General features: G+C 43.8%; 1 protein-coding gene across 4 annotated transcripts in view; it reads left to right on the top strand.

Annotated features, from left to right (window-relative positions):
* LOC109864827 (TBC1 domain family member 9B) overlaps positions 1-2,862 on the top strand; it is a 43,799-nt gene extending 40,937 nt beyond the window's left edge. For 2 of the 4 annotated variants that reach the window (XM_031798107.1, XM_020452807.2), the window contains one exon: positions 65-2,857. In XM_031798107.1, the coding sequence (XP_031653967.1) occupies positions 65-697 (633 nt within the window). In that variant the 3' untranslated portion in view covers positions 698-2,857. Of the gene's footprint in view, positions 1-64 lie in introns of all 4 variants that reach the window. The other 2 variants (XM_020452805.2, XM_020452806.2) reach the window with 2 other exon arrangements.
* Positions 2,863-13,306: the final 10,444 nt, after the last annotated feature.

The following is a 13,306-nucleotide window of genomic DNA, read 5'->3' as shown; positions in this document are numbered from 1 at the left end:
TTGACCACTCATACACACTTAGAGAAGCCATTTCTGCCTGATCCCCTGTGTGTGTCCCCTACAGGAGCAGTTCATAGAGCTGTGTAAGACCCTGTACAACATGTTCAGCGAGGACCCACTGGAGCAGGAGCTCTACCACGCCATCGCCACTGTGGCCAGCCTGCTGCTGCGCATCGGAGAGGTGGGCAAGAAGTTCACCAACAACGGCGCCAACAAACCAACCGACACCACCAACGCCCAGGCTCCCGCCCCCGCCGCTGAACTGCTCCAACCCGAAAAAGAGGAGCCGGATGGGGAGAGCAGCTCAGGGCAGTCCCTGGTCTGCAGGGCCTTGGCGGAGGCCCAGCTGGAAACACTGCCTCAGCAGACGTCGGACGAAGAAGTGAAGGATGACACGTCGGTCTCGTCCTACTCCATGGTGAGCACAGGTTCTCTGCAGTGTGAGGACATCGCCGACGACACAGTCCTGATTGGCTGCGCCGGCGACCAGCAGCGACAGGGAAGCATATTGGAAGGCGATTGGTCCATCACCTTTGAGCAGGTGCTGGCGTCGATGCTCACCGAGCCGCCCCTGGTGGACTACTTTGAGAAGAAGGGAGACATTCAGGCAAGGATGGCTATCTGTAAGATGCAAAGGAGGGTGGAAAGGCAGGTGAGCTCGTCAAGCGACCACGAATTGGCCCAGCTCTCAACCTGACTCACCTCACTTCTCACCCGTAGGGGAAACCCATCACTGTCCTACTCAAGTTACTGTTGCTCCTTGCCTCACTACCATTTCACAGGGAGCTCTAGACCTGTATCTCTGTTGTGATTGTCATCCTTATACAGAACCAGATGTGTGTGTGTATATAGGAAATATATCTATTGAAACAAAATACTCCAGAGTCTGCCCAACGGATCCTACCTTTTGATAAAAGCCACATGACTCAAAACATTTAGGGCTGGTTTCCCAGAACCGCATTCCACCTAAGCCTGTAACTAGACTAAAAAGCACATTCAAAATATAGATTGTCCATTGATCATGCTTTCTATTCCAGGACTAAGCTTTAATATTGATCTGGGAAACCGGGCCTTGGAGCGTAGTGGCTAATCCAAGGGTAGGATGTTGGTACTCAACTGTATTATTGTATCTATCCCTGTGCCCTTTCTGTTGCTTCTCTGCACTCTGCGGACCACAATCAAAGCTGTGGATAAATGCCTTTAAATATAAGACATGTATACGTTTGTGTGTCTGTGAAATCCACAGCTGTCTCAAACTAAAGAAAGAAAGCCTTGCCTTAAAAAAATAAGAAGACTAAACTGGATGTTAGATTTTTTTGTAAAGAGCTTGTTTTTGTTTTATGTCGTTTTTTCTTAGGAAGAACGTTGGCGTTACCAGTCGGTTCTCTGGCCAGTACTTGTTTTATTAGTCCCAATTCAGCAGTCTTAACTAACCGTCAATGAATCTGCAGCCTTCAGATAAGCATGGAGCTTCTCTCATTGGGTGACTTGTCTGCCACTCGTAACTTACTAGGGCCTGATTAGACCGTTCATTCATCAAATTACCTCAAGTATTGTTTTACCAACAGAAATACTATAACCATTACAGAAATACTAATACCATTACAGTTACTAGGCCTAACTGTCAGTTTTATCTATGTATTTGGGCCGAGGTAAATTGAACACCTGTAAGTAAGTGTTCGATGGATACCCCTGCAATGCACTTCTGTCGTTTCAGAATAGCAGTAAGGAAACACTTCCTGATGGTTTACTGAAAACAAGCAACTACTATTTTTTACTGATTTGCAATTACATTTCAGTCTAGAAATATTTGCTTAATGTCATGTAAGGCTTTTTGTTGGATTATCCATCACGCCTGTAGGTGTCAACCTGTAAATTGCTGCATATCATATTCGTAGTATCTTCTGTTGTTCAGAGCATGTAAATGTAAAAAAGAGAAGCTTTGTACGCAGTATTTTGATTTACTACAAACCCACATTGGTCACAAACAGATATTTTACACAGGCAGTTCTACAGAATGCTTAATGCCCGCTTTCGTCAACAGCTATCTTTAATGTTTTACCAGAAAAAAGTATCTTTTTACAACCCCTTTTAAACCATTCAGCTCCCCTACTTCGGAAGGGACTGGACAGATGTAAACAATGGCTCCAGTCCGGATGAGGTTTGGGGATTGTCTGGAATATTGCTCACACCTATCTAGTTACTTCAGACACTAGTAGTAAATAGGAGTTAGGGATTGTTAGACAAGGCTATTGGCTCCTCACAGTTTGTTTCCCCTATGGCTATCCAGACAGGTCTGGTTATCAGCTGAGAAATGTGCTAACACTAAAACCAGACTGTAGGTTGTCTGGCTGGCCCATTGTGCATAACGAAACACAACAGTCCGGCGTTGTTTGTAGCATTACATACCAAGTTTATCGTCACTTTGTAAGATAACTGTTTTATACCCCAAGGTAAATTTATCACAGTGTTATTTGGCCTAAAACACCAAAGTACCATTTCATTCAATTGTATGTTGTTTTTTCCAACAAAAATTGCACATAAACCCTGTCTCACTCTTTGTATATTATTTGCTTTGCACTTGCCTATGTTTCTGATATATAATGAAAATGACTAATTGTACTTGTTTACCTTGCAGACTACTTTCTAAATGTGAAAACAAAGAATGAAGAAGCAGTTTGGGATCCTTTTTGGTTCTAGGAATGTCGGCCTATGTGGCCGTTGCAAGTTTGTTTATCCACCTACAGCTATAATGTCATCACTGTATTCATGTAACAGATTTATTTATTCACAAACTTGCATTTTAAATTCTTTGATCAGTACTGTGCTATGTTGTGTACTAAATACAAATAGTGAATGGAATAACTTGTTTGTTTGTTTTGTCATAGGATGGATGGGTGGTGGTGCAAAATGCAGGCAGGTGAGGGGAATCAATGGAGGCCCTGAGAGGATAAGAGCCACTCACTCGGCACTATGAGCTCAGTGTAGTCCTTGCTGTTCCCTGTCAGATCCTGAGAGGACCCCACAGAGCAGACGTACATGCTGCTATCTCCCCATCTGGGCAAGGTTCAGGTCTGCGTCTAAAGACAAAAGTAGGATGGAAGTTTGGAGGGGTCACTGGCAACACAGTCACTGTCATTGGTAAGCGTAGGAATACCCCACTGCTGGAGGAGACAAGAAAGCCTGATTTTTAACTTCTTAAAACCCCACCTAAATAAACGTAAATCCTGGGGGAAATGTTCTGTGGATCAATGAAACTAAATTACTGTTCCTTGGCAATATACACTGCTCAAAAAAATAAAGGGAACACTAAAATAACACATCCTAAATCTGAATGAATAAAATATTCTTAAATACTTTTTTCTTTACATAGTTGAATGTGCTGACAACAAAATCACACAAAAATTAGCAATGGAAATCAAATGTATCAACCCATGGAGGTATGGATTTAAAGTTTGAAAATTAAAGTGGAAAACCACACTACAGGCTGATCCAACTTTGATGTAATGTCCTTTTAACAAGTCAAAATGAGGCTCAGTAATGTGTGTGGCCTCCACGTGCCTGTATGACCTCCCTACAACGCCTGGGCGTGCTCCTGAGGTGGCGGATGGTCTCCTGAGGGATCTCCTCCCAGACCTGGACTAAAGCATCCGCCAACTCCTGGACAGTCTGTGGTGCAACGTGGTGTTGGTGGATGGAGCGAGACATGGTGTCCCAGATGTGCTCAATTGGATTCAGGTCTCGGGAATGGGCGGGCCAGTCCATAGCATCAATGCCTTCCTCTTGTAGGAACTGCTAACACACTCCAGCCACATGAGGTCTAGCATTGTCTTGCATTAGGAGGAACCCAGGGCCAACCGCACCAGCATATGGTCTCACAAGGGGTCTGAGGATCTCATCTCGGTACCTAATGGCAGTCAGGCTACCTCTGGCGAGCACATGGAGGGCTGTGCGGCCCCCCAAAGAAATGCCACCCCACACCATGACTGACCCACCGCCAAACCGGTCATGCTGGAGGATGTTGCAGAACGTTCTCCACGGCATCTCCAGACTGTCACGTCTGTCACGTGCTCAGTGTGAACCTGCTTTCATCTGTGAAGAGCACAGGGCGCCAGTGGCGAATTCTTGGTGTTCTCTTGTAAATGCCAAACGTCCTGCACGGTGTTGGGCTGTAAGCACAACCCCCACCTGTGGACATCGGGCCCTCATACCACCCTCATGGAGTCTGTTTCTGACCGTTTGAGCAGACACATGCACATTTGTGACCTGCTGGAGGTCATTTTGCAGGGCTCTGGCAGTGCTCCTCCTTGCACAAAGGCGGAAGTAGCGGTCCTGCTGCTGGGTTGTTGCCCTCCTATGGCCTCCTCCACGTCTCCTGATGTACTGGCCTGTCTCCTGGTAGTGCCTCCATGCTCTGGACACTACGCTGACAGACACAGCAAACCTTCTTGCCACAGCTCGCATTGATGTGTCATCCTGGATGAGCTGCACTACCTGAGCCACTTGTGTGGGTTGTAGACTCCGTCTCATGCTACCACTAGAGTGAAAGCAACGCCAGCATTCAAAAGTGACCAAAACATCAGCCAGGAAGCATAGGAACTGAGTGGTCTGTGGTCACCACCTGCAGAACCACTCCTTTTATTGGGGGTGTCTTGCTAATTGCCTATAATTTCCACCTGTTCCTATTCCATTTGCACAACCACATGTGACATTTATTGTCAATCAGTGTTGCTTCCTAAGTGGACAGTTTGATTTCACAGAAGTGTGATTGACTTGGCATTACATTGTGTTGTGTAAGTGTTCCCTTTATTTTTTTGAGCAGTGTAGATCAGGGTTAATGACCAAATGAAGCATTCAATGAAAATAACACCCTCCCTACAATCAAGTTTGATAATGCTATGGGGTTGCTTTGCTGCCTCTGGTACTGGGGGCCTTGAACGTACTAAAGGCATCATTAAATCAGCAGATTATCAGGTGTTTTGTCGTCCAATGTTCAACCCAGTGTCCAAAAATTGGTTCTCAATTGAAGGATGTGGGTCTTCCAACAGGACAATGACCCCAAACCCACATAAAAAAGCACCCAACAATGGTTAAGAACGTGCTGGACCGTTCTGGAGTGGCCAGCGAAGTGTCCATATACCTATGTCGGGGCCTCCCGAGTGGTGCAGCGGTCTAAGGCAATGCATCGAAGTGCTTAAGGCTACACCCGAGTTTGATCCCAGTCTGTGCCACAACCAGCTGTGACCTGGGGTCCCATAGGGGAGGGCACAACTGGCCCAGCATCGTCCGGGTTAGGGGAGGCTTTACTTTGCTCATCGTGCTCTAGCGACTCCTTGTGGCAGGCAGGATGCCCGCAGGCTGACTTCGGTCGTCAGTTGAACTGTATTTCCTCCAACACGTTGGTGCGGATGGCTTCCGGGTTAAGCGGGCGGTTGTTATGAAGCGCAGTTTGGCGGTTCATGTTTGGGAGTACCCATGACTTGACCTTCACCCCTCCCGAGCCCATTGGGCAGTTGCAGCGATGAGACAAGAACGTAATTGGATCGCAATTGGATATCACAAAATTAGGGAGGAAAAAGGGGGGTTAAACAGAAGTTGGTGGAGGGCACCCCTCAAGCATTGAAGAATTAGAGCAGTTTGCTGCTGAAAAGTGCACCAAATTGCCAGTAGAAAGGTGCAGCAAGCTCATTGATGGCTATAAAGTGTTTGTCTGCAGTTATCTTGGCTAAAGGCTGTGCAACCAACTACTAGCTGTGGCAGCAAGTAGCCTAGTGGTTAGAGTGTAGGGCCGGTAACCGAAAGGTTGCTAGATCGAATCCCGAGCTGACAAGGTAAAAATCTGTCATACCCCACCACCATTATGGGGCACTCTGTTCACAACAATGACATCAGCAAACCGCTTGCCCACACAACACCATACACACTGTCTGCCATCTGCCCGGTACAGTTGAAACCGGGATTCATCGAAGGTGACCATTTGCCCACTGAAGACGGATCTGACTGCAGTTGGGCATCCTAACCATACCCGGGTGAGGACGACGAGCACGCAGATGAGCTTCCCTGAGACAGTTTTTGCAGAAACTCTTTAGTTGTGCAAACCCACAGTTTCATCAGCTGTCTGAGTGGCTGGTCTCAGACAATCCCGCAGGTGAAGAAGCCAGGTGTGGCAGTCCTGGGCTGGTTACACGTGATCTGCGGTTACGCCTATCATGAAAAGGAGGTTAAAACATGCACCGGTGTCTTACGTTGGCTATTCAAGTATCAATAGGCAGACTGCTGATCCCTGCTCTGAAAATGTCTGAACTTCAATTACATTTTTGTATGGTAGACTAGTCCTACTCTAGACAGCATTATTATCGAACAACTCTTGTGATTCTACATGCAACAGGTCTACAAAGTTAAGAAATAACTTCAGGCTTTCTGCACTGATAGTAGGCTGCATTCCGCACATGACAATGTACATTAAAGTCATTACATGTACACTAACATTCAAGGGTTTTTCTTTATTTTACTATTTTCTACATTGTAGAATAATAATGAAGACATCAAAACTATGAAATAACACATGGAATCATGTAGTAAGCAAAAAAGTGTTAAACAAGTCCAAATATATTTTATATTTGAGATTCTTCAAATAGCCACCCTTTGCTTTGATGACAGCTTTGCACACTCTTGGCATTCTCTCAACCAGCTTCATGAGGTAGTCACCTGGAATGCATTTCAATTAACAGGTGTGTCTAATTAAAAGTTAATTTGTGGAATTTCTTTCCTTCTTAATTGCGTTTGAGCCAATCAGTTGTGTCAAGGTAGGGGTGGTATACAGAAGATAGCCCTATTTGGTAAAAGACCAAGTCCATATTATGGAAAGAACCGCTCAAATACTAAAGAGAAGACTCTCCATTTACTTTACAAATAATTAAATCTGGAAAATTTCAGGAACTTTGGACGTTTCTTAAAGTGCAGTCGCAAAAACGATAAAGCGGTATGATGAAACTGGCTCTCATAAGGACCGCCACAGAAATGGAAGACCCAGAGTTACCTCTGCTGCAGAGGATAAGTTCATTGTAGTTACCAACATCAGAAATTGCAGCCCAAATAAATGCTTCAGAGTTCAAGTAACAGAGACATATCAACATCAACTGTTCAGAGGAGACTGAGTGAATCAGGCCTTCATTGTCAAAATGCTGCACAGAAACCTCTACTAAAGGACACCAATAAGAAGAAGAGACTTGCTTGGGCCAATATACATGAGCAATGGACATTAGACCGGTGGAAATGTGTCCATTGGTCTAGAGTCCAAATTGGAGCTTTTTGGTTTCAACCACTGTGTCTTTGTGAGACACGGTGGGGATGAACGGATGATCTCTGCATGTGTATTTCTCACCATAAAGCATGGAGGTGGTGTGGGGGTGCTTTTCTGGTGACACTGTCTGTGATTTATTTAGAATTCAAGGCACACTTAACCAGCATGGCTACCACAGCATTCTGTAGCGATACGCAATCCCATCTGGTTTGGGCTTAGTGGGACTATCATTTGTTTTTCAACAGGACAATGACCCAACACACCTCCATGCTGTATAAGGGCTATTTGACCAAGAAGGATAAGATGAGTTGGACTGCAAAGTGAAGGAAAAGCAGCCAACAAGTGCCTAGCACATGTGGGAACTCCTTCAACACTGTTGGAAAAGCATTCCAGGTGAAGCTGGTTGAGAAAATGCCAAGCATGTACAAAGCTGTCATCAAGCCAAGGGTGACTATATAAAATATATTCTGGTTTGTTTAATACTTTTTTGGGTTACAACATGATTCATTATGTGTTATTTCATAGTTTTAATGTCTTCACTATTATTCAACAATGTAGAAAATAGTAAAAGTAAAGAACCCCTTGAATGAGTAGGAGTTTTTGACCAATTGTGTAAGTTAGAAGAAATATGAATACAGACTTACTCTTAATTGGCCAATGCCTGACAGCTCAACACATACACATACATACAGTTCAACTGCATGTAGACTCTAGTGTCAGATTTAAGCTGACTGTAACCTTATCATGGACAACTCCGATTGCCCTTTTGTCATACACGATATGTCCCATTGACTTTATAATATAAGGCATGCCCTCTCCCCAATCCACCACACTGAATCAGTTTCCTACCTATCGCCATTCCTGTGCTTATCCCTAGGTATTTGCCTGGCACATTTTCTCTTCTATGCATGACAAACCACATTCTCTGTCATTTCCAAAACTCCCGCCTGCTGTGTACCAGAGTTTTAAGACTAGCTGGTTAAGTTAGCACAAAGTGTCCAACGCTCCCGCCTGCCGAACGCTAACAGAACTGCGGGAAAACAGTTCCTGACAGGGAAAGACGAAGGACACTGTCTACTGGTGTACGGCTAGATAGCTACCGTTCCCCACACCGGGCTTATACTGTGGCATCCAACGTTATTGTGCATTAATGCCACCTACTCTACTGGATCACCCCCGCCTGTTGTAAACTAAAAAAATATATACCAATAGAAGTATAAAAAGCGGATGTTCATTTAGGAACCAATGGGACAGTCGAGGAGGGGGGTTTAAAGCCCACATGTAGGACCATCCCGAAATGCGGCTGCAATTGCACCCTTCTGGTCATTTCCAGAGAAAGGGGCGTGTCTACTTTAGGGGTGGGCAGAGTAGCGGTAAAAACCCAGACTGTGTTTCTTAATGTTTAACCCTTGGCCTACAATGGTCATACCCCTGCAGAAATCTAATTAAAATCATTGTAGAAATCCCCATCAAAATCTGTCTGTTTAAACTAAAGATGTGTTTTTTGCATGGGCTGCGTCTCAATTACGACATCCGCCGATATTGCCCTTCCACATCTGTGGTGGAAGAGCTAGAGCAGTGTTTGTCAGACCATGAGACATCCCGAAAATTGGTGTTCTCACGAAAACGTCTGTAGCGTCCAAACGGTTTGGCCTACAAACTATGACCAGTCTATTGAATGCTGAGACACTAACAAACTCAATGGTGTTCTCCGTTTTGCCTCACAAGACTCAACTGGTACCAGTACCTTCAGAAAAAAACAATTATGGAAGTATATATAGGATAGTTTAGTGCCTAAAATAAGGGGATAAATACATGCAAAAATAAATATATATTTTCTTCCTGATCTTTCTTATCTCTGACACTTCAGAACAAACATCCTTTTGATTTTGTTTTGGACTATCTGTTCCATGCAGTAAGTCTGTTATTCAATGTGTTGTTATTGGCTAATAGAAGGTGTGTGTGTGGGGTTCATGAAGGAACCAAAGCAGGAACCAAGGGGGTTTGTTCATAAAGGATCCAAATGGGATGCCCACATGCAGGAACACCCGGAATTGTGGGCTGCATTTGGACACTAATTGCATTTCTGAGCATCAAATTCATCATGGGAACCACTCAGTTCAGCACTATTGGAGGTGCTAAACATTTCCATAGCCTCCCACGCCATGTTTGCACTACCACTCCGCTTCCCTTCCATTGAAAATGAATAAGAACACGTATATGGGCCGTAATGACTTAAAATTGAACAACTTCCTCTTTCGACAGTTTTGAAAAACATTCCCGGGAAAATAACAGCATCTCAAGCTTGTCGTTTAACTACTACAACTAAAACAAAGAACATGGTTCAGGAATGTAATGTCCTAAGATGCTGTTTATGCCAAATCTACCAAGTACAACAGGTAACAAAAGTTTAAGTTGCTACTAGCTAGCTTGTATGCGTTGCATGTGTAAATATTTGCTCCATTGATTTCGGGTTAAAATGAGCAAAACAAATGCAAGCTTAGGCTGGCAAGCTGTGTGGGGAAAAGCAGTCGGTCATCAAGGTAATCCAGCTAGCTAATGATTTATTCAGACCACACAGTTGGCAAACATGTTGTAAATTATTTGCAAAAACATTTGTTTTGTGTAACCTTTCCAGGAGTTTGGACGTAGCTCTGGAGTTGATTGAATACGTCATGTTCAGAAGCTCAATGCCAGGCGGAGAGAGAACGCTCTTCTGTTATACAAGTGTTGGAGGGAAATATGTCAGAAGACTTGGACACACGTGACCTGTATGTGTCAGTGTCTTCCCTAGTTTAAAGTGCGGAGAAAAATGTTTGCCAAGATGATATCGCTGTATGCTATGTCTCTGTTTATTATTTGTGCCTGGGAGGAGGTGGAAGTGGCTCAATAAGAGCTGGTTGACAAAGCTCAGGAGTGTAATGACCAGAATGTGAGTTCACACCATTGTTATTGTTCATCAAACGCATGTTTTTGACACATCCCAGTCAATTGAACGTAGGCACAGGCTCTCGAGCACAAAGGATTATAGCGCTAGGCCTGAACTTGTCTTGCATTCTCATGCTTAGTTTAGGGTAGTAGCAATAAGAAAACATTTACAGTTCAAAATGACTATTCCTGTAGGCAGAAGAGGCTAATGGGAGTCTCAGGAGTAAATACCTGCAGAGAAGAGGTTGAGGAAGAGAATGTTTACAAAGCCAGGAACCATCTCTAAGGCAACAGAAATGTCAGGTATGTCCATAGCTGTGTTCGAATACCCATACTAACATACTGTATACTACATACTTAATGAGTATATAGTATACTATTAGGTTAATTTTAGTGTACTGTAAACTAACAGTATCCTTTCAGTTGATTGAGCGTACTAGCTCTTTGCCAATCTAACGGAAGTTGATGCTTTTGCTATGCAACCTCTTGCTACCTAGTTAGCATAACAAATTACTAGTTACACATTTTACCACTTCGGGTGGGTTCTAAATTCAACCTGGAGTGCCAGAGTGAGCTCTAAATTCACAGCATTGTCCGTTTTGTAAATTTAGAGTGTATTGCTCTCGGAGAGCACTGGATGCTCAGGCCGAGGAATAGGATTGATTTGAGCATTCTGGTCTTCCAATGGCAGTCAAGCACCCAAGCTGATGTTGGCTACCTTGTTAGCTACTTCCAGGCACATGAGACCACTCTTGACCATTTTACTCCACTAGCAGAGCTGGTTAGGTGGTTTTCATGTTATACAGAGTGTTGGTGACTTTACTGCTGGCAACAATTGAATTGCGCTTTTTTGCCGACGTTTGCTGACACCACCCATATTCAACTGGTGTTGAGCGCTCATAAATTCATTATTCTGTGCTCTGGTACACTTATAGGAGTGCTCTGAAATCGGAGAAGATAGCCAGAGCGAATTTACGAAAGTGCCAGAATGTCGATTGAGAACGCACAACGACTATACCATTTAGCTAAGAATTGCGGGAATAATCAAGTCAATTAACGATGGGTAGTTAGTTGGTCTATAGGTAATATACTGGCAAGTTTTATGTATAAGCAGTCAACTAACGTTAGGTAGGTAGCTAACAACATACTGGTACTGCTGTAATGATATGCTATAGAGGTTCGTAAGGGCAGCATAGCTAACAAATTATCAGCCAACAATGTGTAAGGTAACGTTATTACGTTGCTCAACATTGTCTTAACATTTTGTCATACAGAATTTGTATATGCTCTCTTAAAATCTGAAGACTATGTGAAGCCCATTTCCTGAAGAATTGCATTATGGGGCCTAAAGTACGGAAATAGTGTCCTCTGCATGTATACTTAACATTTTGGCGAATTTAGTACGTCATCCGGGCGGCAACTTTTGGCATACTACCTATATCCATACTGTGACCAATATGCATACTATATACTCAATTCACATCACAAATAGTATGGTTAGAATGAGTATTCGAACACAGCTCAAGACTCATGCCAAGCTAATTATACTGAACAAAAATATAGACGCAGCATGCAACAATTTCAACCATTTTACTGAGTTAGTTTATATAAGGGAATCAGTCAATTGAAATAAATTGAGGCCTAATCTATGGATTTCACATCACTGGGCAGGGGCACAGCCATGGATGGGCCTAGGAGGGCATGGCCCAGCCAATCAGAATGTTTTTTTTTTCCACAAAAGGGCTTTATTACAGACAATTTTCATCAGCTGTCTGGGGGGCTGGTCTCTGACGATCCCTCAGTTGAAGAAGACTGATGTGGAGGTCCTGGGCTGGCGTGGTTACATGTGGTATGCGGTTGTGAGGCCGGTTGGACATACTGCCAAATTCTCTAAAATGACGTTGGAGGCGGCTTATGGTAGAGATTGACATTCTATTCTCTGGCAACAGCTCTGGTGGACATTCCTGCAGTCAGCATGCCAATTGCATTCTCCCTCAACTTGAGGCATCTGTGGTGTTGTGACAAAACTGCACATTTTAAAGTGGCCTTTTATGTTCCTAAACAGTAGCCTACATGTCATCCCCCACTGTTGTGTGTCTACACCATCCTGATTCTCAATGACACCAGTGTCATGGAACAGGATGATCAACTGGCCACCATTTATAAAACACTGATCCAAAACCAGCACCACTCATTATATAATATGCCCTTCTATATATGACAGAATCTGTGTTTAGATTGAGCATAGGTATTTGTGACAGCATGGATTAATGCGGCCGAACAGAGGTAGAAAAGATAATGGGGGGAGTGTATATCATTGTAGAAGAGGACCACAAACCCCCTAATGTAACTGCACCACCCTCAAACTCTCAACTGCACAGCCAGGACCTTCTTGATCCTGGGGTACTGCAGTCAGACAGACCTCCAAATGGGCCCAGATCCTAACTTCTGCCCCTCCTGAGGAAGAGGAGACCAACTGGAGTGGTGCAATGCATATGGATGAATTCCATACCACTGGTTCTAAAAGTTTCCAATGTGATGCTCAAGGACCAGTACTATATGAAGGCCCCTATACGACAACCAGGCTGTGGGTGTGTTTCCATATTGGTGGGGGTTCTGGGGAAGACATTTGATCGGTTCACTATCACTCTGTGGGTTTGGGGAGGCAGCCAATAGCGGAGGTCCCGCCTATATGTCCTTACCTGAGAGCAAAGCACCTGTCCGTCAGCCACCGCACACCAAGTGACCATGCACTGCCCTCTACCTGTTCTACACAGATGACTTTGACATTTGAAAAATCATGTAATGGTTGCTCCTTTCAGTAGATGCCAGTGCATCTAAATACTAAGTGGCCTAGTATTCTTCTGTAAACACTGAATGTTGTCATTTTAAACATTTAGTTCTCATACAATTGCTTGAAATTTCATAATGGTTTCCACTGATGAATAATTTCACTGACACGGTGGACCAAAAATATTTAATCCCTAGATTCTGTCAAACTATTATTTGTAATCTTAATGTTGGCAATACATTTAATTGTTCAACTATGTATTTAATGAGACATAATGACACCAG

This window comes from Oncorhynchus kisutch, linkage group LG19 (genome assembly GCF_002021735.2).
Source record: "Oncorhynchus kisutch isolate 150728-3 linkage group LG19, Okis_V2, whole genome shotgun sequence".
Taxonomy (NCBI): domain Eukaryota; kingdom Metazoa; phylum Chordata; class Actinopteri; order Salmoniformes; family Salmonidae; genus Oncorhynchus; species Oncorhynchus kisutch.
This window is presented reverse-complemented; position numbering and strand designations above follow the sequence as displayed.